The sequence below is a fragment of the Peromyscus eremicus genome, chromosome 17 (genome assembly GCF_949786415.1).
Source record: "Peromyscus eremicus chromosome 17, PerEre_H2_v1, whole genome shotgun sequence".
NCBI classification, from domain to species: Eukaryota; Metazoa; Chordata; class Mammalia; order Rodentia; family Cricetidae; genus Peromyscus; species Peromyscus eremicus.
Genome location: NC_081433.1, coordinates 15,034,365 through 15,059,536, shown reverse-complemented (window position 1 = coordinate 15,059,536; position 25,172 = coordinate 15,034,365). Strand labels below are relative to the sequence as shown.

General features: G+C 44.1%; 2 protein-coding genes and 1 long non-coding RNA gene across 3 annotated transcripts in view; 2 read left to right on the top strand and 1 right to left on the bottom strand.

Moving 5' to 3' along the window:
* Positions 1-5,140, bottom strand: part of LOC131894123 (uncharacterized) — a 28,200-nt gene extending 23,060 nt beyond the window's left edge. Inside the window, exon 1 of the long non-coding RNA XR_009374849.1 lies at positions 4,880-5,140. This is a non-coding gene — a long non-coding RNA (uncharacterized LOC131894123). The remainder of the gene's footprint in view (positions 1-4,879) is intronic.
* Positions 1-5,174, top strand: part of Ikbkb (inhibitor of nuclear factor kappa B kinase subunit beta) — a 59,326-nt gene extending 54,152 nt beyond the window's left edge. Inside the window, exons 20-22 of the mRNA XM_059244296.1 lie at positions 775-902; positions 3,438-3,528; positions 4,464-5,174. Of these exons, the coding sequence (XP_059100279.1) occupies positions 775-902; positions 3,438-3,528; positions 4,464-4,517 (273 nt within the window). The 3' untranslated portion in view covers positions 4,518-5,174. The remainder of the gene's footprint in view (positions 1-774; positions 903-3,437; positions 3,529-4,463) is intronic.
* A 6,301-nt stretch (positions 5,175-11,475) lies between these two features.
* Polb (DNA polymerase beta) overlaps positions 11,476-25,172 on the top strand; it is a 30,338-nt gene continuing 16,641 nt past the window's right edge. The window contains exons 1-6 of the mRNA XM_059244534.1: positions 11,476-11,604; positions 11,771-11,828; positions 16,082-16,148; positions 20,907-20,981; positions 21,763-21,821; positions 23,874-23,923. Of these exons, the coding sequence (XP_059100517.1) occupies positions 11,544-11,604; positions 11,771-11,828; positions 16,082-16,148; positions 20,907-20,981; positions 21,763-21,821; positions 23,874-23,923 (370 nt within the window). The 5' untranslated portion in view covers positions 11,476-11,543. The remainder of the gene's footprint in view (positions 11,605-11,770; positions 11,829-16,081; positions 16,149-20,906; positions 20,982-21,762; positions 21,822-23,873; positions 23,924-25,172) is intronic.

The window sequence follows — 25,172 nt, the reverse complement described above, 5'->3', positions numbered from 1 at the left end:
TAGCTAGTGACAGAATGCGGCACTGTCAAATCTCAGCACGAAGAGACAAAGGCATTTCAGTGAGAAGAGTTGAGGGGTTCCTGTGGGGAGTAGGCTACCCCAGCTATGGAAGCTGGTCTGTATGGAATGACCTTCCAAGCTTGCATGCCTAGGGTAGAAATGGAGAAAGCAGGTGTCCGTGTGTCTCCACCGGTGGTGCAGCAGATGGGTGAAGAACAGCACAGAGCTGCTGATGTAAAAGGTGTTGAGGGTGGACCTTGGTGGTTAGCCAGAGGGGAGGGGACGGAGCCAGAAAGGAACTCCACCCTGAGGGCTGAGGGTAGGGCCAAACAGCTTCTGGCTAAAGTGATGAAAGAGCAGGAACAGCGAAGACTGTATGAGGTAACCTAGCCAAGGAGTGGCCAGAGGCTCAACTGGAACTCGCTCTGTAGACCAGGCTGACCTCGAACTCAGAGATCTGCCTGCCTCTGCCTCCTGAGTGCTGGGATTAAATGCATGCACCACCACTGCCCAGCTCCTTCCTCTTCTTTTAGATTTATTTTAAATTGTATGCATGTGTCTGCATGTGGGTACATGCACATGAGTGCAGATGTCTGAGAGGCCAGAGGCATCGGATGCCCCTGGGACTGGAGTTAGATGCATTCGTGAGCCACCCAGTGTGGGTGCTAGGAACCAAACTCAGATCCTCTACAAGGGCCTGGGTAGCCTGAGAGCCATCTCCCCAGCCCACTGACCCCATAGTTTTGTTGATTATCTTTTTTTATTGTCATTCAGAGCAAAGTTCGAGGTCCAGTCAGTGGAAGCCCAGATAGCATGAATGTGTCTCGGCTTAGTCACCCTGGTCAGCTAATGTCCCAGCCGTCCAGTGCCTGTGACAGCTTATCTGACTCAGCCAAGAAAAGGTAAGCTGTGCTTGCTTAACAGTGCCAAGCGTAACATTCAAGGGCACACGGGGAGAGAGTGGATGTACATGCTCGTCACCAATCCCTTCCGCCTGAGGATCTTGTGTGTGCTTCTCTGTCTGGTGGTTGCCAGGTCCTGGGGACACAGGCATGGTTTTTAATTCTGTTCCTAAAGTCCCTTGTCACTTGCTAACTAGTTTCCCTGTCCAAGAGTTCGATGACAAATTGTTTAGCGAGAATGTGGAAATGGTTAGTCATGTTGTACATGGATGCTAATTGTTCTTTAAACCCCACTTCAGGTGTGCCTTCCTCGTCACACCTGAGTCTCTGGCCTTCTCCCTCTCAGGCCTCTCAGGCCCCTCCGTCCAGAGACTGGGCTGCTGTCCCCACCCAGTACCTCCCTCATCCTCCAGTCAGCCCTTCTTTTCTTTCCCTTTTTAAAATTTTTATATATTTTTTTTCATTTCTGTGTGTGGGAGTGTGTGCCAAGGCACACTGCCGGGGTCAGAGGGCAGTTTGTGAACACTGGTTCCCTTCTTCCACCGTGTGGGTCCTGGGGATTGAACTCAAGTCACCAGTGTTGGCCGCAGGTGCCTTTACCTGCTGACCCATTTCACAGACCTTCTTTTCTCCTGGCGGACACTAGACCCCCTCTCTGGCAAGGCTTTTAGCTCCTCTTTTGCTTCCTGCCTCTTAATTTCCAGCCAAGTCTTCTGTTGACCTGGGGTGACATTCCGACCAAGTTGTTGGATCAGTAACAACAGTGGGTTTCTTCTCCATTCTAGATCAGGTTTCAACTATTTAAAGCGTTTGTGAACACCTCAGTGTGGTTCTTGGGTTAGCCTGTTGTCAAGTACAGCTCTAGTCTAGTCCAACCTGAAGCAGCAGCAGCAGCAACAATAACAATAGTTTGTAGGGTCCCACTGGAGACCCTCTGAATTGGGGTGGTACCCAGCAGATCTGACGGTTCTGCTGTGCACTGAAGTACAAAGACTTGCTCCCTGACCAGACAGACCCGCCTTCCTCAGGTGGCCTTAGTTGTGATTTCTATCTGCAAGGCACACTGCTTCCGGGCCTTCACACTCACTATTGTTCATTTCTTCTGCATACTGGGCCCCCTGTGTTACAGGTTCTTAAAGCAGTTCCTGTTGGTAAGTCTTGCAGTATAGGGAGGAAGTGGATGATGGCCGGCAGTGAGTGTGGGGAGGCATGAACTGACTGGTAATGGGTATAAGGTTTATTTGGGGGATGATCAAAACACTTCTGTAAGTAGATATCAATCGTGATGATTGTGCAGCTCTACATATGCTGAAGCCATAGGGTTGTTACAGAATGAACAGGCAAACTCTATAACAAATTACACAACAATAAAGCTGTTTTGAAAACTCTCATTGTTGATCCTAGGGAGTATAGTCTTCGGTATTTAATTGTATGTTACTGTGGAGTCTTAATTAACTCGCCCATCTCTTGTAAACTTCTGGAGGTCAGACACTGGGTCCTGGACCTCTCAGAGATCTCCAGAGCTGACGTGAGCCTTTAGCCTAGCTAAGAGCCCTATGGATGCACTCCTGCTTCTCTCCCACACGAAGGTCACATGTGAAGGAGAAGGGAGGTCTGGGACTCCGTCTCTTGGTCCTTTTCCTCCAGTGATATCTCCAGTGCTCAGAGAGGTTAGCCTATGAGTATGAGCAGGGATGGGGTGACTGTCTTATCTCTGCGTCACACGGCTGTGGTTGGAAAAGGACAGGGTTTGTTTGGTTTGCCCCTTTGCCACAAAGACTAGAAAATTGAGTCTAGATGTAGTCTCTTCCCTGAACTTTGTACTGTGGAAGCTCATTATCCATTTCAAAAATTGAGCTGGGGCTATAGCTCAGTGGAGAGCACTTGACTAGCATGGATTCAAGTCCCAGCACTCTTCCTCCCCAAACCCACCCCCACCCCCACCCAAAAAAACCTTCAGAACACGGGTGATGGGAACATTTTTAGATTTTGGCACTTTGGAAAGAAATTTGGTTATATGTGAATCAAAAAGAAGTCCTGGGGCTAAGACAGCCCAACAGGTAAGAGCATTCATTAGCTGCTGTTGCAGGGGACCTAAGTTCAGTTCCCAGCCCCCACATGGCAATTTACAGCCATCTGTAACCCCAGTCCCAGGGGATCTGATGGGTTCTTTGGGCCTCCATGGGCACTGCATGTACAATGTGCACAAACATTCATTCACGCAGGCAAACGCCTATGCACATAAAATAAAAACAAATCCGATTTAACAGTCTTTTGCTTTTTTATTATATGAAGATCTATTTCCTGTTCCATATTTTCAGCCGTGTTATCTGTCTCTTCTGGGATCTAAGCATCTGTAAAGTATTTAACTAGACACATGAAATCACTGATCAGTGATGTGGTACATTAAGACCCAAGTCATTCCTACATTGTTTTTAAAACAGTATGAGAGTTCTCTAGCATATTCTAAAGCAGGATGTTGGCTCTGGTAAGATCCTGACAACCTTGTTCTGGTGATCTGATCATTGTCTTCAGTGAGGAGCTGGTAGCTGAAGCCCACGCCCTTTGCACCCGGCTAGAAAATACGCTGCAGGACACCGTGAAGGAGCAAGACCACAGCTTCACGGTAACAACCCTCGGGGACCCCAGCTTGTCCACTCCCTTCCCTTCTGCAGCAAAAGAGGGGTGGAGGAGAAGGGACCTGGTGTCAGCCTTGGCTGGGCAGGGACTCATACATTTTTAAGTCTTTTGTAATTATTTCATGCTTAGAAACGCCATGTACATTCGTTATCCTAACCCTTATGAGACTGAATCCCGATGAGGTGGCAGCAGGGTTCCCAGAAGCCCCTTCTCGATCTTTGGGACGGTTGCAGACCATCTGTATGTGATTGGCACTGTGCTGGGCCTCCACGACAAAAGAGGAGCCTGTCATCTCATGGCTCAGGGACTCACGGGTTAGCCACAGGCAGTACTAGTGTCAGGGAAACTGACCTGAAGAAAATCTAGCCACAATTCAGGGACTTTCGGACAAAGCGCCAATGATAGCAGCTGTCTACTGGCCTTTCCTGCTACGGCAGTCGTTACTAACTGCTTCACTTCTGACTCTGGGGGGATCAGAAGAACCTGCGGTCAGCCGTCATCTCTAACTGCTCACAGGTCTCAGTGGTGAGCCTTCCTAACTCCTGCTGCTTTCTACCTCACTACCTGCTTGCACTTTAACCAGAGAGAAGGGAAGCCTCTTCCGGTTGGCATGGAAACAGATAGCTGAGATGAGTACCATCTACCTGCAGTGAGTGTGTAAAAATGAACTCTCCACTGTGCAGGTAGTACTAAAACGACCTCCACGTCCCATAGGCACAGAGTTCCAGGAACTTCAGCTAGTCCAAAGGAAATCTGCTGCATGTTTGACTATATAACTCACTCGGCTCAAAGGTGCCCTGTAGTACCAGGATTGATGCTGATAAAGTTTTAAACATACTTCTAGATTGTGTTGCTTGCTTGCCTCTTGAAGAGGAAAGACGGCCGGGCCACTGAGTGTTTAATGTGCCTGTTAACTTTCAGACTCTAGACTGGAGCTGGTTACAGATGGAGGATGAAGAAAGGGGTAGCCTGTGACTGAGGTTTCCACGGACTGGCCCCATGGCTCTGGATGTGATGATGGTCTGGTGTCTCCCGCACCCAGATGTTTCGAAATCGCAGTCTCTCAGCAGCTGTGATGTTTGCCCTCAGCAGCCTACTGCTGGCCCCGTCTACACAACGGACCTCCTTTACCCCAGAAGCACAGGAAGTGCCAGTTACAGGCATTCACAGTGGCAAACCTTCCTCGCTGCTTCCTCTGCTGTAAGAAGAAAGCTCTGAATAGTTTGCCACACACGGCATATGGCAAATGTCCATCCTGAGTGTTTCCAGACAGCAGCCAACTTGTCCCCTTTGGACCACTGATGGGAGGGAGACCTGCCCTGCCCATCTGTCCTCACCTTACAGCTCGGGCTTCATCTGGATCCAGCCTCTCTTGGACTTGTCATCATAAGTTCGATGGTCCCGACTTTCTTCTTTTCACCTCACTGCTGGTAAATATTCTTTCTGCTTCCTGTGCTGGTCGCTGTGGCAAATGACCTTTGACTGAGTTGTGGTGATGCCAAGCTCCCTGCTCTCCTGGTCCTTTAAGCCACAGAGTGAGCCACTTACAGAGCCTGGCAGAACGGAAAGGCAGCTGCCCTCTCCTGACTCCCAAAGATCACCTGGCATCAGTTGTCATGGAGACGAAAGGACGATAGAGGGCTTCTGCCATCTACTGCTCTGCGGAACACTCTACCACTCCTCCGTACCTGTCAGGAGTGTGCATGCACAAGTGTGCGTGTGTGTAGGATGGGATGTTGCTGCCTCTTACGTTACCTAGCAGCATTATTAAAATGGTGTATTTTATAAATAGTTTCTATATTTTTGTAACATTACTCAGATATATATATATATATATATTCTAGTCTCAAATGTGTTTTCCTACAATATACCATCACTAGTTCTTTTGAGCTCAAAATTCAACACCATAGAAAATTTTGTAAAATTAAATAGCGTATATCTAGATGGTGAGCCATTTCAACAAAACTTGTGTGTGTGTGTGTGTGTGTGTGTGTGTGCACACGCACGTGTGTGTGTGTGTGTGTATATATAAAAGCAAAACAGTCTCAGGTTATCATAAACAGCTATATTTGGTTAGAGAATAAACAAAGTTTTGGAACAGAGGAAGTCCAAGTGGCCACCACAGAGACAGCATGAAGCGCCAATGGTCACGTGTTCAGAAGGGGCTTCACATTTTAATTGCTTCTTAGAGAATCATACTGTCCACTCGTAAACCATCTGAAAACTTATAATAAAGATGCTGGCTTTAGCTAACGTAAAGGCATCCGTGAGTAATGTCATTTGACCACAGAGCCCCGCCCCTCATGTGCGCTCAGTGTTTACTAACATCCAGAAGTACCGGAGTCAAAGCATGATTTTAGAAACCCTGGAAAGGGCGCAGTGGGAATAAGACCAGAAAGGATGGGAGGAGATCAGCTTAGGAAGGGAATGAATGTTGGGCTAAGAGCTGTGGCTTAATAAGCAATTAAGAGTCACAGGAAAACTTTATGCAAGAAAATGACATTAACCCAAAGCAGTGATTTGGAAAGTTTGTCACCAGACCATCATAATTTATGACAAAGTTAAATTCAAGGGTTACTTCTGTTTCCCCAAAAGGCCAATGTCTTAGTTTGTGTTTCTATTGCTGCGATGAAACTCTGACCAAAAAGCAAGTGGGTGAGGAAAGAGATTATTTGGCTTATACTTCTACCTCACAGTTCATCATCAAAGGAAGTCAGGACAGGAATGTGGAGGCAGGAGCTGATGCAGAGGCTGTGGAGGGGTGCTGCTTACTGGCTTGCCTCTCACGTCTTGCTCAGCCTGCTTTCTTATGGAACCCAGGACCACCAGCCCAAGGGTAGTAACACCCACAGTGCTGTCTCCTCACACCTTATATGCCTTTCTCCGCCCAGCTATTTCACTTCCTTCCTAGTGCTGGGATTAAAGGCTTATGTGCTTCCCAAATACTGGTAGCAAAGGCATGAGATCTCAGGTGCTGGGATTAAAGGTGTGTGCCACCACTGCCTGGCTCTGTTTCTCTCCTAGACTGAATCAATTTCATGTCGTCCAGGGTGGCTTTGGACTCACAGAGATCCAAATGGATCTCTGCCTCCCAAGTGCTAGGATTAAAGGTGTGTGCCACCACTGCCTGGCTTCTATGTTTATCCAGTGGCTGGCTCTGTCCTCTGATCCTCAGGCAAGCTTTATTTGATACACAATATATCACCACAGAACCCCAGTAGGGCAAATGTCCAATCCTTGTGGCTCCGTGTCTGTTATTGGGGTTTTGGATTTCTAAGGACTTAGATGGCTTGGCCCCTCCAACTTTGCTTTCTGTAATAGACATTGCTCACATGGGTTTGTTCCACTCTGTATGTATGCAGCTCTTGTTGGCAAGTATCTCATGGCTCTGGAATCTCCAACACAACGTCTCCTTTCCAACTTTACGCAATGTCCCCGCACACACTGACCCTGCTACACATTGTCTTGCCTCAGCGGCTTTCTGAAACCAGGGAGAAACAATCTGTGATCCCCTCAACTTGCATCTTCTTGGTCTCCAAAACCATTAACACATGCACACCTCCAAACTGGCTGCCTCCTTGGACCACAGTCACAGCAGGTTTTGTATGCCCTTGCCTCCCAAATGCTGGAATTAGTCATGCCTCCATGCCTGGCTGGTTTTTGTTTCTTAATCAAAGACATGCGGTGGAAAAATGAGAGCCTTTCCACTCCAAGAAGAATCAAATTAGACTCCCGTCTCTGACCTTGTGCAGAAAAGAATTCAAGATGGATGAAAGACATTGATTTAAACCTGAACTGTTGGAACTCCTGGATGAAAATGTAGGGAACACTCTTTAAAATACTGGGGTGGGCAAGAACTTTCTGAACAACACTTTAATAGCGTAGGAACTAGACCCAGGTGTCAACAGATGGGACGACATGAAATTAAAATGTTTTGACATGGCAAGAAAAACTATCAGCAAAGCCTACAGCCTACAGAAGGGAGAAAATCTTTACCAGTTATACTTTAGATGAGGAAGTAATATCCAGAATTTACAAAGAAACCAAATACCAAGGAAATAATACTGTCATTCAAGAAATAGTCTAATGAACTGAATCAACAGGTTTTTAAAAAGTACAAAGCGCCGGGCGGTGGTGGCACACGCCTTTAATCCCCAGCACTTGGGAGGCAGAGCAAGGTGGATCTCTGTGAGTTCGAGGCCAGCCTGGGCTACAGAGTGAGTTCCAGGAAAGGTGCAAAGCTACACAGAGAAACCCTGTCTTGAAAAAAAAAAAAAGGGGGGGGGGACAAAACTTTTTTTTTTTTTTTTTTTTTTTTTTGGTTTTTTTGGAGACAGCGTTTTCTGTGTAACAGCCCTGGCTGTCCTGAAACTCATTCTGCAAAACAGGCTGCCCTTGAACTTACAGAGATAATCCCAGCACTCAGAAGGCAGAGGAAGGCAGATCTCTGTGAGTTTGAGGCCAGCCTGGTCACAGTGAGTTTTAGGACAGCCAGAGCTATGCAGAGAAACTCTGTCTCAAAACAAACAAAAAAGTACAAAGCCAATAAATATTCTTGAAAGTGTTCAGTATCCCTAGTCATCAGGGAAATGGTGGGAATGGGGAGTGGGCTGGGGGGAAGGTGAGGGGGACCGGAGGGGGGGAGAACAAGGGAATCCGTGGCTGATATGTAGAACTGAATTGTATTGCAAAATAAAAATTAAAATTAAAAAAAAAAACTACTTTGAGATCCCACCCCAGTCAGAACAGCAATCATCAAGAAATCTAATAACAGATGTTGGAGAGGATGTGGTAAAAGAGGAACACTTCTTCATGGCTACTAGAGGTGCAAACTAATACAGCCATTACAGAAATCAGTTCAGAGGTTCCTCAAACATTAAAAACAGAACTTCAGTATGATGCAGCAGTTCACTCCTGGGCTCATACTCAGACTTCCACGCCCTACCCTAGAGATATTTGCATATCCATTTTTGTTGCTGCTCCATTTACTGTAGCAAGAAAATGGAAAAAGCCTAGATGTCTATCCGCAGATGAATGAGTAATAAAAATCTGGTACAGATATAAAGTGGGATATTATTCATCTCTAAAATGAAATCACAAGCTTCAAGAGAATGGGTGGACTTAGAATATATATTATTAAGCAAGGATACACAACCTCAAAAAGAAAAAAGGCTGCATGTTCTACTTCATGTGTATTCTAGCCTAGAATGCTCCTGTGCACACAAATGTACACATGGGCATAGAGGGACATTTAGAAAGGAGAACAGGCCGGGCGGTGGTGGCGCACGCCTTTAATCCCAGCACTCGGGAGGCAGAGGCAGGCGGATCTCTGTGAGTTCGAGGCCAGCCTGGTCTCCAAAGTGAGTTCCAGGAAAGGCGCAAAGCTACACAGAGAAACCCTGTCTCGAAAAACAAAAAAACAAAAAGAAAAAAAGAAAAAAAAGAAAGAAAGGAGAACAGAAAAAGTGCTGCTAAGTGCTGAGGATGTGATGCAGAAAAAGGACAGCCGACTCCAGCCAGAGGCCAGAGAGTCCCTTGTTTTTCTAGTTTTACCGCCCACACTGGCTCCCTGATGAGTCCCAGTGAACTTGTTCCAGTTCGTGCAGAACTTTGTAGCTGAAGCTTTGGAGGTGGTCTTTGCTGCTTCTACAGGGACCACTCTAATTGTTATCCTCATGCCCCCTTTGTCTTCATTATGTCTCTGCATGGGGACCTTTATGAAAAAGGTGTTCTTTAAGCATTCTTTCTAAATCAGTGGTTCTCAACCTTCCTAATTCTGTGACCCTTTCATACAGTTCCTCATGTTGTGATGACCCTCCAACCATAAACTTATTTTGTTGCTACTTCATAACTGTAATTTTGCTACTGTTATGAATAGTAATGTAATGTCAGTGTCTTCTGATAGTTTTAGATGACCCTGTGAAAGGATTATTCAACCCCCAAAGGGGTCATGACCACAGGTTGAGAACCAGTGCTTTAAACCCTGTCTCTGAGTTCCCAAGGGCTGTCCTATTGCCTTGCTTTGTTTTGTTTATTCTTGCGATGTTATGGGTGTGCAGTGTGGTGGGTGTGCAGTGTGGTGAGTGTGCAGTGTGGTGAGTGTGCAGTGTTAACGGTGTGCAGTGTGGTGGGTGTGCAGTGTGGTGGGTGTGCAGTATTGAGGGTGTGCAGTGTGGTGAGTGTGCAGTGTTGAGGGTGTGCAGTGTTGATGGTGTGCAGTGTTGAGGGTGTGCAGTGTTGTGGGTGTGCAGTGTGGTGGGTGTTCAGTGTTGTGGGTGTGCAGTGTTGAGGGTGTGCAGTGTGGTGGGTGTGCAGTGTTGAGGGTGTGCAGTGTGGTGGGTATGCAGTGTGGTGGGTATGCAGTGTTGAGGGTGTGCAGTGTTGAGGATGTGAAGTGTTGGGGTATGTAGTGTGGTCGGTGTGCAGTGTTGAGGTGTGTAGTGTGGAGGGTGTGCAGTGTGGTGGGTGTGCAGTGTTGAGGGTGTGCAGTGCAATGGGTATGCAGTGTGGTGGGTGTGCAGTGTTGAGGTGTGCAGTGTTGAGGGTGTGCAGTATTGAGAGTGTGCAGTGTTGAGGGTGTATAGTGTTGTGGGTGTGCAGTGTGGTGAGTGTGCAGTGTTGAGGGTGTGCAGTGTTGAGGGTGTGCAGTGCTGAGGGTGTGCAGTGGTGAGGGAGTGCAGTGTGGTGGGTGTGCAGTGTTGTGGGTGTGCAGTGTGGTGGGTGTGCAGTGTTGAGGGTGTGCAGTGTTGAGGGTGTGCAGTGTTGAGGGTATGCAGTGTTCAGGGCCTCATTTCTGACAAGCATGAACTCTCACAATGAATCACACTCATATTCTTGACTTGGCCTTAGGCCACTTTATCACCACATATCATGGAAATGTGCACAAGAGTTGTCATTACTGTATATCCCATACCCAAAGCAGTGCTCTATCCTTAATAATAAAAGTAAGTCATTTATCTAAAGCATTTCTTTATTACTAAAATAATAACAATGCATTGATGGGCCTGGTGGTGCATACTTACCCCAGCACCCAGGAGATTGAGGCAGGAGGATTTCTGTGAGTTTGAGGCCACCCTGAGCTACATAGTTCTAGGACAGTCCGGACTACATAGGGACATCCCATCTCAGAACAAAACAAAAACTAAAAATAAACAAGCAACAACAATAATGGAAAATTTAAAAGCTAGGACTGGAGTAGAAAAGGAAAGGTGTATGTTCTAAAATACCAATAACAGCTAAGCTGGATGACAAGACTATCATTGATTTTGATTTTCCTTTCTCCTTTCATCCTCTTTTCAGATTTACCTATACTAGTGTGTATCATAATAACAATTTAACTTTATGCTCAGACCAGTTGCAATTGTAGTTAATATGAGCCTCAGAGGCACACATAAATAGCGCAGGTGCTATATTTCAATTCAAGCAAATCGTAAGGGTCTCACATCTAAGCCATATGGTATGAGGACTTCGTTGCTGATCAGCTAAGTCAGACACTTCTTCCTTGTGGTCTTTTCATAACTCAGCTTCTCCCACAAAAGGCATGGATATTTAAAAAAACAAAAACAAAAAACAAACCCCATATCTTTAGCCGTTGGTTAACAGACATGCTTAAAAAGTTTTGGTTGGCATATTTCATTCCATGTTTTCCCCGGTGCCCAAGAGCACAGAGCAACTTGGAAACCTCACAGCAGACCTGGCGCTGGCACTCCACACATGAAGTACAGGCCATGCCTTCCACAGCGGCCAACGTCCACTGCCTTCTGCATCCCAGGCTCTAAATCGGACTGCTCTCGGAGCAGGAGAGCAGCTAGGAGCTCAGGTTAATCCACTAAGGTGCAATTGTCCTCCCCGCTCCCGGGCGGTCCAGGGAGTCCCTGCTATCGCCGGGGCACCCGCTAAGCCCCGCCCCGCCGCCCGGCGCGTGAGTGACGTCACCGCGCCGCGCCCTGTCAGGGGCCGCCATTGTCCACCGGTAGGCCCCAGGTGTGGGTCCCTGGCACCATGAGCAAACGCAAGGCGCCGCAGGAGACGCTCAACGGCGGCATCACCGACATGCTCGTGGGTGAGTCCCTCTCCTCAGCCGGGCCTCGCTTCTGGGCCCCTGGTCGCAGCCGCAGCGTCCGTGCCAGCCGCATCCGTCCCGGGAGGAACCCACCCACACCCCCTTCCCGGGACCGCCGTGCCCGGCTGTGCGCTTGTTTACTCGAGCTCTTTTGTTGTCTTTTCAGAACTCGCAAACTTTGAGAAGAACGTGAGCCAGGCAATCCACAAGTACAACGCGTACAGGTACGTTGTTAGCTCGCGTGCCCGGACATCCTGGTTTGATGGAGTCATTTAGCAGGGATCGGGGGCGGGTGTCCAGGGGTATTTGTACCGTCTGAAAGAGGATTTTAAAAAGCAAAGACCGAGTGGCACTTTGTTTACCATATACAGAATTCTGGCCGAGCCTTATAGAGTTAATTCAGGTGAGTTTACAATGCTGACTGAAAATAGATGGAGTCTGACACATATATTCCCATCACTGTCTTGAATGCCTGGAAATACAAGGTGACTTTAAAACGTTACGAACAACAGCAGATGAGATCTGTACTATGAAATAGATGTGGCCAGCATTCGGGAGGCAGAGGCAGGCAGATCTCTGAGCTCGAGGTCGTCTTTGTCTACAGAGTGAGTTCCGGACAGCCGGGGCTACACAGAGAAACCCTGTCTCAAACAAACAAACAAACAAACAAAACTCAAAACAACAACAACAAAGAAATAGATGTGGTTTGGTTCTGTTTGGACTATAGCTGATCCTGTCACCTTCCTGAAAACCCATTGCCCATCACCACAAACCTACCTCAGCAGGCACCTTCCCTTAGCCATTATTCCCACATTTACCTACTTAAGCTCCTTGACCTATAAACATGCCGAAAGCTCTCAGCTTTTAAAAGTCAAAGCAGGCCGTCTCATTTTCCCAAGCTAGTTCTTACCTCCTTACAATTATTGTTCTTTAGTAGTCTGTTCCATGCCTGAATTTCCTCATCTAGAATCACTCTTTATATTATTATTATTATTATATTTATTATTTCTTTTATTTTTGAGATTATAATTACATCAGTTCCCCTTTCCCTTTTCTCCCTCCAAACCCTTCCATAGATAACCGTCCTTGATCTCTTTCAAATTCATGGCCTCCTTTTTTATTAATTAATGTTATATACATATTTGTATATACATATATGTTCCTAAACACATAAATATCATCTGCTCAGTTTGTATAATGTTACTTGTATGTATGTTTTCAGGGCTGACCATTGGATAACCAATTGGGATGCTCTTCCCTGGGGAAGACTATTTCTCTGCTCTCAGCATTCCTTAGTTTCCTATAGTTCTTTGTGTAGAGTTGAGGTCTTGACCACTTTGGCATGTCTATTGTTTTTATCCTTTCAGCTCATGTTTAGGCAGTCATGTTAGTGAGATTTTTTATGGGTGTAGCTCCCGATATTATTAGACAACACAGTCTCCTAGCAAACTCCCTGTTCCTCTGGCTCTCGCAATCTTTCCATTTTTTCTTCCTCAGTGTTCCCGAATCCTTAGGCTTAGGAGTTATTTTGTAGATGAACCCATTAGGACTTGGCTCCATAACTCTACCTTTTGATTGGTTGTGTTTTTTTGTACTGGTCTCTGTTGGTTGCAAAGAGAAGTTTCCTTGATGAGGGGTGATGACTGCACTTCTCTGTGGGTATAAGGATGAACATTTAGAATGTAATTAGGGATTATGCTGGTTTAACAAAATGGTGGTTGTACATTAAGCTCTGGGTAATTGACTATGTTTCCAGTCCCAGGCATGGTTTCCCCCTTGGTGAGTGAGTCCTAAGTCCAATTAGAGAGCTGTTGGTTACCACTAAGATACGTGTGTCACTGCTGCATACTTAGGGTCATCATGCCATCAGGTGCTCATTGTGGTTCAGAGGTGTCATAGCTGTGTAGGACTGTTGGTTGCTTCCCTCCTTTGGAAGCTCGCCTGGTGCCTTCTGATACCATGAAAGCTAGTCTTCAGAGAATGGACATTCAGGTCAGTTCCAGCTCAGAGGCCTGTGTCTGGAGTGCATGGTGTCTTCAGCAATATGGACTTACCTTCTACCTCTGGGATGCCACCAAAGGCAATAATAGTAATAGCCTGTATGTTTTGGAACCTCTAGGAAAGCCCTGCCCAAAAACTCAAAAGAGGGCTTTTTGTGCCTGGCCTTGGATTTTGTTAGGTGTTCTTTGGCTCTTGGAGGGAACATTGTCAGCCCAGATTTTAAACTGTGTGTGTATATTTATACATAGACTTAGATTTATTATTGGCCTTTTTGGGGGGGAAGATGGTTAATAATATGATTCCTTATGGTACTTTCAGGCATCCGTACTGTAATTTTGCCCTTCTTCTGTATTTATCTTTCCCCTCCCTAATTAGAGCCCCACCTTTTTTCTCATTCCTCACCCCATCCTTACTTGCACCTTGCTATTCCTCCCTCTGTTGCTCCCCAAAGCATCTGTCCTACCTGGTTTCTGCAGTTACTCTAAGATATGTGCTCACATATGAAGATTTGGAGCTAGGAGCCTCCAAGAGAAAGGACATGTGATACTTACCTTTCTGGGTCAGGATTACTCAATATGACCTTTTCTAGTTATATCCATTTACCAGCCAAGTTGGTGGTTTCATTTTTTGTTGTTGTTGCTTGTTTTGTTTTGTGTTGTTTTAGGCAGGGTCACTCTAACTCTGGCTGTGCTGGAACTCATTATGTAGTTCTCACAGAGATCCTCCTTCCTGCATCTGCCTCCCAAGTGCTGGGATTAAAGGTATGGGCCATCACATCCAGCTAATTTTTTTTTTAATAGCTGAATTGTATTCTACTTTCATTATCCATTTGTTGACTACAGGACATTTAGGTTGTTTCTGTTTCCTTGTTACTGTGAATAGAGCAGCAGTGAACATGGCTGAGCACGTATCTGAGGAGGAGGATGTCAAGCCCTTTGGGCATATGCTAAAGAGTGGTATGGCTGGGTCATATGGTAGATTTCTCTTTAGCTTTTTGAGAATTTTCCAGACTCATTACGTGAGTGGCTGCACCAGTTTGCAAATTCCACCAACAGTGAATGAGGGGTCCCTTCTCTCCATACTCTCTCTAGCATTTCTTGTTGGTTGTTTTGTCGACCTTTGCCATTCCAACAGGGTTAAGATGAAATTTCAAAATTGTTTTGAATTGCGTTTTTCTAATTGCTAGAGATGATGTACATTTTTTTGAGATGTTTCTTAGCCATTTTTTTATCTTCTTTTGAGCTCTTTGTTCAGATCCCTGGCCACTTTTTGAACAACTCATTGGTTTGGTTTTGTTATTGTTGTTCATTATGTTGGGTTTATTATTACTATTATTTTTTTTTGAAATCTTCATATTAATCCTCTGTCAGATGTATAGCTGGCAGAGATTCTCATTCTGTGGGTTTCCTCTTCTTGATTGTTCCTTTAGCTGTGCAGAAGCTTTTTAGTTTTATGAAGTCCCACTTGTCAGTTGTTGGCCTTAATTCCTGGTCAAATGGAGTCTTACTCAGAAATCCCTCTCTTACACCTATATCATGGGGGGTACTCCTATGTTTTCTTCTAGAAGTTTTAGGGTTTCAGATTTCAGGTTTCTGTCTTTGATCCATTTGGAGTTAGTTTTTGTTCAAGGTGATAGTTATGAGTCAGTTTTCATTCTACTGCTGTGGACATCCAGTTTTTCCAGCAGTATTTGTTGAAGGTGCTTTCTGAAACTGTACCGTATGTTGGCTGCTGATTCAAGCATATACCGCCTTCTGGAGAACCACTTTCCAGGCTGCTGCCATCTAATTGGTGCTGTAACTGTGTCTCAAAAGGCCATTCTATCTTCCTGTCAGGCCAGCTGCTCCAGGATGGTAGGGAACATGGTAAGACCAGTGGATTCCGTGAATGTGGGCCCAGTGTCACACTTCTCTGGCTGTGAAATAAGTTCGTTGGTCAGAAGCAATGCTGTGTTGTGGAATACTATGATGGTGGATAAGGTATTCCATAAGTCCACGGATAATGTTTTTAGCAGAACCATTACATGCAGGAAAGGCAAATCCATAAACAGAACAAGTGTCTACTCCAGTAAGGACAAAGTGTTGTCTTTTCCACAGAGGAAGTGGTCCAGTGTAGTCAGCCCACAGTGGCATGAGGTCTCTGGCAGATCACACCAGGAAATAGTGCCATATCTGGGGCTCAGTGTTGGTCTCTGCTGTTGGCAGGTCATCCTGGGTGAGTGGCAGTCCGTGGTGTCAAGCCCATACATAATCTCCACCTTCTTCCTCAGATCTCTTTTTTACCAGTTTCCATCATGCTCTTTCCAAGTCCCTGAACATCCAGTCATCAAGTCTTAAGTTTTTACATAGTAGAAAACCAGCTGTATTTATAAAAAAAATTAATGTGGGTATTTTTATGTGTATTTCAGTTAAGAAAAAAATATGTGTTTACTGGCTTTTCAATCGTTTTTCTTTTTTTTTCTTCCTTTTTTTAATAGAAAAGCAGCATCTGTTATAGCAAAGTACCCACACAAAATCAAGAGTGGAGCAGAAGCTAAGAAGTTGGTAAGCTTTAATGAGCATGTAGCTGAAGAGTTCACACATGTAAACATCTGATATGTTTCCATAAAATGAACTCGCTTCTGACGTACCTTTGACCCCCACAGACCAATTTTACTGCTCCTGATTTCTTATAGAATATTAATACTTTCTGAGCTGAAATACTTTTATTTGGAGGGAAGAAATTATGCAGTCTGTTTCCTTTGTATACGTTGTCATACGTACATGCACTCATTCCCAAGCTGAAGCTCACCTTGAATGTGAGTCTTTAAGTCAACCATGGTCACAGGGAATGCTGTTTGTCTAGTTACAGTGGTCCCACTGCTATCCTGTGATCCCCAGGTATAGGAATTTGTGTGGGATAATATTCTCCAGCAAGCTCTTACCAGCCAGCCAGCCTATTATGTTACAGTAGCACTGTTCCCTGTCATTTCTGTGAAGCCCTGTATGCCAGAAGGGTCATGGTTTCTAGAGTCACATCTCTCGGTGATTTGTGATGTCATGGTGAATACCCTAGGGCATCTGCCTATTGATAGATTGTTCTTTCTGCCTATTGATAGATTGTTCTTTCTCATCCAAACTCACTGAGTGAGCTGAAGTGCCTCACATTTAAGGACCACGTCTGACCTCTCTTTTGTTGAAGAGGCCAAGCTGCCGTGACCTTTGAATGGTCCAGGTGCTGAGAAGATTGCTTCCTCCACTGTTCCTACTTGTGTTTCAGAGTCCTCTGGACTTGAAATCCTACCATTTGGGTGTCCTTGACTCTTTCGTAAGAGCCTTGAGAGTATGAACTATAGCTGTCCTTATATTGTCATTGTTCAAAGTGATAACGTTACTATAAATCTGGTACTCTTGTAACTGAATGGGAAACATTAGTCACAAGTCGCACCTTGAATTTGTTACTCAGTAGAAACGCTCCAGTGTGTAGGTTTTTACTCCTGTGTGCTGTAAGCTGTTCTCAGTGTCATAGATCTTTCCTGAATACAGTCACCAGCCAAGTTATGAATGCACTAGACTTTAATTCTTGTCTGTGTTTCTGTCTTGACGTAAAAAGTCATTCCTGTTTCTATTTTGTCCTTTATCACCACTGACAATCCTTTTTAGAGCATTACTCTGAATAGCCCACTCATTTTATCAATGAGTCTTGAAAACCAGATATACATCATCCCAATCTGAATATAGCCTTGAAAGCAATAAAAAGAATCTAAAACTTTTATGACTGAACTTAACATTAAAAATGCTATTCTTTTTTATGATTATTTAGGAATCTCAGACCTATCTGCTGTCTGGCTCCTGTGAATGCTTCTGAATAATTCTAGAAATCTGAAATTTCCAAAATGAGTTGTTTGCCTTTTATTCTGTTATGTTAGGTATAGAAATAGCCAGGGTCTGGATTGCTTGTGGCCAGTATGTTACAGAGTAAAATTACTGCATCACTGTCTGTAAACTATTTACGTGTTTATTACTCAATTTAGAAAATGAGAAGCCTGAGTAATTTCTTATATCTAATCTCCCTACATCTTTTGTACATTTCTTCTTGGTAAGTGTTCCTTTCAGAAGTTAAATATGCAGTCAGTAGTTTCTGAGGCATTTATAAATTATCAAATAAATACAGAACATAAAAAGGTGAATGTAGGGCCAGACGTTATGGCACATGCCTTTAATCTCAGCACACAGGACACAGGAGCAGGCTGATCTTTATGAATTCAAGACCAGCTTGGTCTACATAGTGAGTTCCAGGTCAGCCAGAGCTCTGTAGTGAACCCTAACTTTTTTGGGGTGTGGTAGGGGAGAAAGCAAGAAACTGAGTCATGTTATATTACTGTGCATATTGAAGGTTTGTTTAAACAGGGCTGGCCAGATGGTTCAGTAGATAAAGGCACTTGCTGCCAAGCCTGCTGAACCTGAGTTCAGTCCTTGGGACTCCACAGTAGGAGAGAAATGACTAGCAGTTTGTCCTCTGACCTCCATGTGCACCGTGGGTCTGTGCTCACACTCTCACAAATAAATATAAAAGAAGACCAATAAACATGATGCTTCTTTAGTAAAGTGAGATTGAGACAAGATGCTATATAGTGCCTGTCAGATTATCAAGTGTAATATGACATGTAGACAGAAATGTTTACTGCTTAAGGAAGTATTCATTGGTACAGTCTTTCTGATGCATCATTTGACAGAATGTGTATCTTTTTCCCCCTTTTTGAGACAAGATCTCATTATGTAGCCTTGGCTGGCCTGGAACTCGCAAAGATCCCCTGCTTCAGCCTTGGGAGAGCTGGGATTAAAGGTGGCTCCATGAAATGTGTATCTTTTGACCCAGGATTTTCACTTCAAAGATTTTGTCCTAAGATCAATAGAGCTAATAAGTGACAAGAATTCATTAGTTCGTAACTTTGAGCAAGTATGTGCCTAAGCACCGGGGGAAATGCAGTCAAAACATGGGATCTTTATTCTTTTGTGGTTTACATTTGAGATGTAGCCTCTTTGAGCTATTGAATTCTTGAAATGTAGTTACTGTAGCTGAAAAACATAAAATCTTAATTACAATTAAATGGTCATGTTGCTCGTATAATAGCAGACTGTGTTGGGTGTGCCAATCTGGTAGTAGTTCTCACTGTGGGGTATCCAGACTAATAGCATCAGTGCTACATGGGAACGTAGAAGTGCAGATGGTGGGCCTTTCTATTTACCCGTGACATAGCAAATCAGAAACTCTAAGGTGAGATTTGGTATTCTGTGTTTTAATAATGTATTTGCTTTTTTGTCGTTATTGTTGGTTTTTCAAGACAGGGTTTCTCTGTGTAGCCCTGGTTGTCCTGAAACACTCTCTGTAGACCATGCTGGCCACAAACTCAGAGATTGGCCTGCCTCTGTCTTCAGAGTGTGGGATTGAAGGTGTGCACCACCATCATCCATCTCTTTTATTTTTTTAATAAAAAGGAAAATTTTGTTATGTGTATGTGTGTGTGGTTATGTGGGTTTATGTGCACCGTATGCATACAGGAGCCTCTGGAGGCCAGAAGAGGACATAGAAGTCCTGGGAACCGAACCTGGTCTTCTGAAAGAGCAGTAAGTGCTCTTAGCTTTTGGACCATCTCTCTAGCCCCAATATATGTACTTTTTCTTAACACACTTAAACAAATGTATTTTACTAATAAATACTGCAGGGTTTTTTTGTGGCTGCATATTAGTTCATTGTATGAATTTATTTAACAGATATCCTACTTGTGAACCTTAGATTGGTTTTCAAATATTTGACATAATTATAATGGTGCCATGGACAATTAATTCTGTTCTAAGAGAGTCTCAGTTAAATAATATAAGCAAATGTTAGAGGATGGGAGTCAGGTGATTTTTCCATTTAATTTTAAGGGCCATGAGATTAATAAGCGATCTTAATACTGTGTGTGTAACTTTATTTTCACATTTCCCCCGTTTTGTTTTTTGTTTTTTTTTTTTTTGGTTTTTCAAGACAGGGTTTCTCTGTGTAGCCCTGGCTGTTGCAGAACTTAATCAGTAAACCAGGCTGGTCTCGAACTCACCGAGATCCGCCTGGCTCTGCCTCCCGAGTGCTGGGATTAAAGGCATGCACCACTGCCGCCCGGTCTCCCCCTCTTTTTTTTTTTAAGTTAAAAATTGCATTTATTTATTCGGGTGTGTGTGAATACATGCACGTAGTGGAGCATGCGTGGAGGTCACAGGACAACTTGCAGGAATCAGTTCCCTTCTTCTACCTTGTGGGTGCCACGAATTGAACTCAGGTCATCAGCCTTGCCAACAAGTTCCCTTACCCACAGGGACACCTTGCCAGCCTGTTTTCTTAGTTTTCCATAGTAAAAGTAGGGTGTGTGTGTGTGCGTGTGCGTGTGCGTGTGCGTGTGCGTGTGCGTGTGTGTGTGTGTGTGTGTGTGTGTGGACTGGGAGCACATCCAGGACCTCTCATGAGTCAGTCAGCCACTTTCCCACTGACCTACGCTTCCAGCCCTCAGTGGTTAATTTTATGTAAACAGGAGTCATTTAAAATTGTTTGCTAGTCTTTTCTCTGTCGGTCCTTTAAGCATTTTATTCTGAGGAGTTTCATCCCAGGGTTCAGGTTTCCATACCTTTTGCTTCAAAACTTGTCCAGTAACACCTTGCTTCTTACTCCTCGGTGTTTATCTTTTAGTGATTTGGTAAACATTATGTTTATATGTTGTTCGAATTTCTAAAGATCTTATTAATAAAAAGTCTGGGGCCAGATATTAGAGTGGATACTGAAAGATCAGAGAGACAAAGGAACAAGCCACAGTCACTTCTCACCTCACCAGTTCCACAAATCCTCTGACTGAAATCCTGAGTCCTCACCCCAAAGGCTCCAGCCAAAAAAGCCTCTAACTGAAAGGGATGATGCTGCCAAAAGCCTTTAGTTCCTGTCTCCTCACGCCTTATATACCTTTATCCGCCCAGCCATCACTTCCTGGGATTAAAGGCATGTGTGCTTCCCAGTACTAGGATTAAAGGTGTGTGCCACCACTGCCTGGCTCTGTTTTCTCTTCTAGACTGAATCAATCTCATGTAGTCCAGGGTGGCTTTGAACTCACAGAGATCTAGACAGAGCTCTGCCTCCCAAGTGCTAGGATTAAAGGTGTGTGCCACCACTACCTGGCCTCTATGTTTAATCTAGTGGCTTATTCTATTCTTTGATCTTCAAGCAAATTTTATTAGGGTACACAATATATCACCACATTTATATGACTTTTTTTTTTTCTTTAATTTTCTGTATAGCCGGGAGTAGGAACAAAAATTGCTGAAAAGATTGACGAATATTTGGCAACTGGAAAATTGCGTAAACTTGAAAAGGTAACATTTTAACTTGATTCCTTGTTTGATTACAGTATCTTCCCTTATGACCAAGAGCAGAATAATTGATATAATGTATCTTAGTGAGACCCAGAAGGAAAAATGCTGATTGGACTCCTGATGTTAAGCATTCTGTTTTTAAAATGTAGATGTTGCTTCTGTAACACTCACTGGCAGAACATGCCTGTGGCTCCAGCCGTACTTGGCAGGCTGAGGCAAGGAAGGTCTCTTGATCTTACGAGTTTGAGACCAGCCTGGGCAGCACGGTAAGGCTGTCTCAAAGGAAAAAGAGCCTCTTCTCCCACTTACTTCATGTGGCCTTTGAGAGACTGAGTGTCGGACAAAGCTGCCTCTCATTGTACCATCAAAGTGATATGTTGATGGAAAAAAAAGAAGCGTGATCATTTATTTCTTCAGTCTATGCCTGAACTCTCTGAGCATTTTTTAATGATTTGTATTTGTTTTAATGATACCATTTCTGGTCTTTCATGAATAGACCTTTTAAAAGTATTAGAAAATTGAAAACTGAAAAGACAGTAGATACTAAATGTTCATACTACAGAAGTAACTACATGAGGTGATGCGTTTTTAATTAGAATAAATTAGAGATGAGATGCCTTGAGCTACTCTGTTATCGCCCACTACTACCCAAATCACATGTGTTTTTTGCAAATGCAAATAATTTTTTGCTTTATTTTTAGTATATTGGTATATTCCCAGTAACATAATATCAGTTCACAAAGCATTCCTAAATCATTATTAGATTTTTTTTTTCTTAAAGATTCGTCAGGATGATACAAGTTCGTCCATCAATTTCCTGACTCGAGTTACTGGCATTGGGTAAGAACTCTTTCCTGAGCAGTCAGAGCTGTAAATTAGTCCTATTATCATGTCAACCAAACTAAATTACATGCTTTTTCCTTTCAAAACTCGCACCTCTACACCTACCTTTGTGCCTTTGCCCATTCAGTTCATCGTTTGGTAGTGTAGGGATCTGTGGCTGGTCCTCCAGCTGCTGTGATGAGTTAAGCCCATCAGAGGCAGGTGGTGTTACCGCCTTCCTGACGGGCCTGGTTCCCAGACAAGGGCTTTCTTCCCCTCCCAACTCCAGCACTTGCTTTTATGTCTTTCTATTGTAGACTGCATCTGCTGCATGTGTATCTGAAGTGTTTCTTTACAGCACCTTGTGATCCTGGAACAAGAATTCAGCCTTTTTTAAAATTTGGGCTAGTAAATTTTTTATCTTAATATTAATTTGGGGCTAGCCACAAAGCAAGCTTCTTGAACACTGGACACATGAAAGGTTAACATTGAAATATTAGGTCTGTGGTACTTTATTCTTTCATCTTTATGGGTCAAGACATTCCTTTAGGTGTATGATAATTGTCCCATTAAGTGACCTTTATTAAAATTTTAAACATAGTAAATCGAAAATCAGCGTGACTCCTTCAAGATCCAAGGCTACTTTACAAATGTCTATTTGAAGGTAATCTAGAGAGCATGTGGTATACTGCCCTCCTTTTCAGGAAAGAAAACGTACATAGAAAGTAAGCAGCTGCTGCATAGCCAGTTAAAAGCCATGTCTCCTGGCTCCCTGTTCAGTTTTGTTTCTTCTTGGCCACAGCGCCTCCTACTGTCAGTGTCTGTTTCTGCACCACAAACAGTAGGATGTTGACAGTCTCCCAGACCAATGGTTTAATGTGTGTGTGTATTCCTCCTGTTCTCTGCTCTTGCTTTACAGACCATCGTGCTGTGTGTGTGTGCATTCCTCCTGTTCTCTGCTCTCTCTTTATAATACCGAAAGTTGACACAGTGTAAGAGGGTTGGGAAATAGAGGTGCTATTCCTATTGCCACTGCCAGCTAAATTGTTTACATAACACATCACTTTATTGTTGAACCCAGTAATCGCAGTGATAGTCTATAAACCTAAAGCAGTTTCATGACTGGCTTTTCCTCGTTTCTAATAGCTATTCACTGTGCTCAGAGGAAGACCCAAACTTACCACCATGCTTAAGGAGTGCTGTAGCATATGACTCCTGTGTACCACTTGGTGGTGTTTCATATCACCCTGTGTCATTCGACTATTAATTTTCTTCTTGAACAAGCCAAGCTCATGCTTACCTGTGGGGCTCGCGTGAATTGTTTCTCTACCTGAGTTTTTTTTCCCTTTGGTCTCCCAAACAGCTGGCTTTTTGTCATTCGTTTATCAGCTCAGCATCTCAGAGGGCTGTACTTCCTATCCAGGCTAAAGTGAGATACAGCTGGTCTGTGGTGTCCTACTGTATTCATCTACCTGACATTTTTCTTGTTCATATTCCTATCTATTGTTTTTCCACTACCTGCTAACGTATATGTGGGTAAATGCCAGGGCTGCTATTTGCTTTATTGATGTAGTGTTTCCAGCAGTATGTGTGGCACATAATAGACCCTCAGTAAATCTCACTTGAGTTAACGAGTGTTCAAGTGCCCACATGTCTTGCATGAGCATTATGATAGCTAGCTACTTAGATGTCTTTTTTTTTTTTTTTCTTTTCGAGACAGGGTTTCTCTGTGTGGTTTTGTTGTCTGTCCTGGATCTCGCTCTGTTGACCAGGCTGGCCTCGAACTCACAGAGATCCACCTGGCTCTACCTCCCGAGTGCTGGGATTAAAGGCGTGCGCCACCACTGCCTGGCCTTAGATGTCTTTTTTATGTTCAAGTTGATGGTTGTCCACCTATTGACTTAAGATGCAGAAATTCTTTGGGCGAAATGGACATTAGCAAAGTAACCATGCCGCATTTAGCAAGTCTTGTTTATTAATACTAGCCCTGTACCTGACATCAAAAGATGTTGATGATCAGAGACCTTGAGTTTCACCCGATACTGAGATGGTGTTTTCTTGTCGTTGTAGTCCATCTGCTGCAAGGAAGTTTGTAGATGAAGGAATTAAAACATTAGAAGGTAAGTACCACACGAGCCACTGAGTCCGAGTTAAAGCTCCAACAAGGTCATCTTGAAAGTCCCGTTCTCCATGAGTAAATGCAAGTGAAGGAATTCTTGTTGACTGGACAGTAGGGAGCAGAGCCAGGGTGAGATTCACCTTCCTGTCTAGACATTTTTAGGTTTGCGACAAAAAAATGAAGACAAACAGGAAGTTGCTTTGTGCAGTATGAGCTGGAGAGTGAGCCATAAAGCCATATTTGTGTTTTGAATCAGCGTATATAACAGCAAGCCAAATAAAACAGTGAGTAGCAGTAGGTAACGAGTGTCATCCGACCCCACACTCAACACATGCAGCCCAAATCAACTGCGGAAGCCCCTCTAAGGCAGCCAGGTGGAGTCCCAGGGGAGAGAGTCCTGAGGAGACCAGTCCCCTCGGGGAGTCTGCTGAGTGAAAGAACAAGTACAGCCAGAAGCTAACATCACCAAACGGGGTGCCAACAATATCCGCAGAACCTGACTGGAGAAGTTGAAGCAGTCAGTTGGAATTCCTGGGTGAGCGTCCCGTGGCTGAAGCTCCAGTTCTCTCTCCCACTGCAGGCACTTTTATATCAGGGACAAACAACAGTGACCTCTTAGCAACGCTCTACCTTCTAGCTGATAATCAGGCAGTCTTCTTGCTCTTGGGCTGTTTTGCTCCTTGTCACAGAGTTAAGATGGCCTTGAAGGACACTTTAAGGTATATATGCTTGGGTCTGAAGTGGAGGGAGGCGGGGGAGGGGAAACACCCCTGCTTTGAAAGTTAGCTTCTTAGTAAGTGCAAACAGCACATGACAGACTTCTCAGCTTAAGGACAACTAAGTAGTGATTATTTGAAAAAATTTAGAAGGTCTAAATTGCTTTTGTTTCTTCAGAGTTTAGACAGTGACGTCTTAGACTTAAAGCTAGATTGTGTGTGTTGAGAACGTTTCTGTTAGAGATGCACAGTGCTGTTGGAGGAATGCTTGCTTTCAAAGAAAGGGGGAGGGGTGGGCATTAGAGCCTAAACCAAATACTGTAGTCCATTACCTTAGCCTCATATAAGCATCCTTTAATTGTAACTTCTTCTCATACTTTCCCAAGGGCACATGCGGATTCATTAACACACTCCTGTGGGATGTTTACTGTGCCACCCTTAGCACAGGATGAAATAGTTGTGGGTGTGGCTACTTCTGAGCAACCCAGATGGGTTAGGTGGGCATGTTTTGGAAACTGGTCGAGATTTGAATGT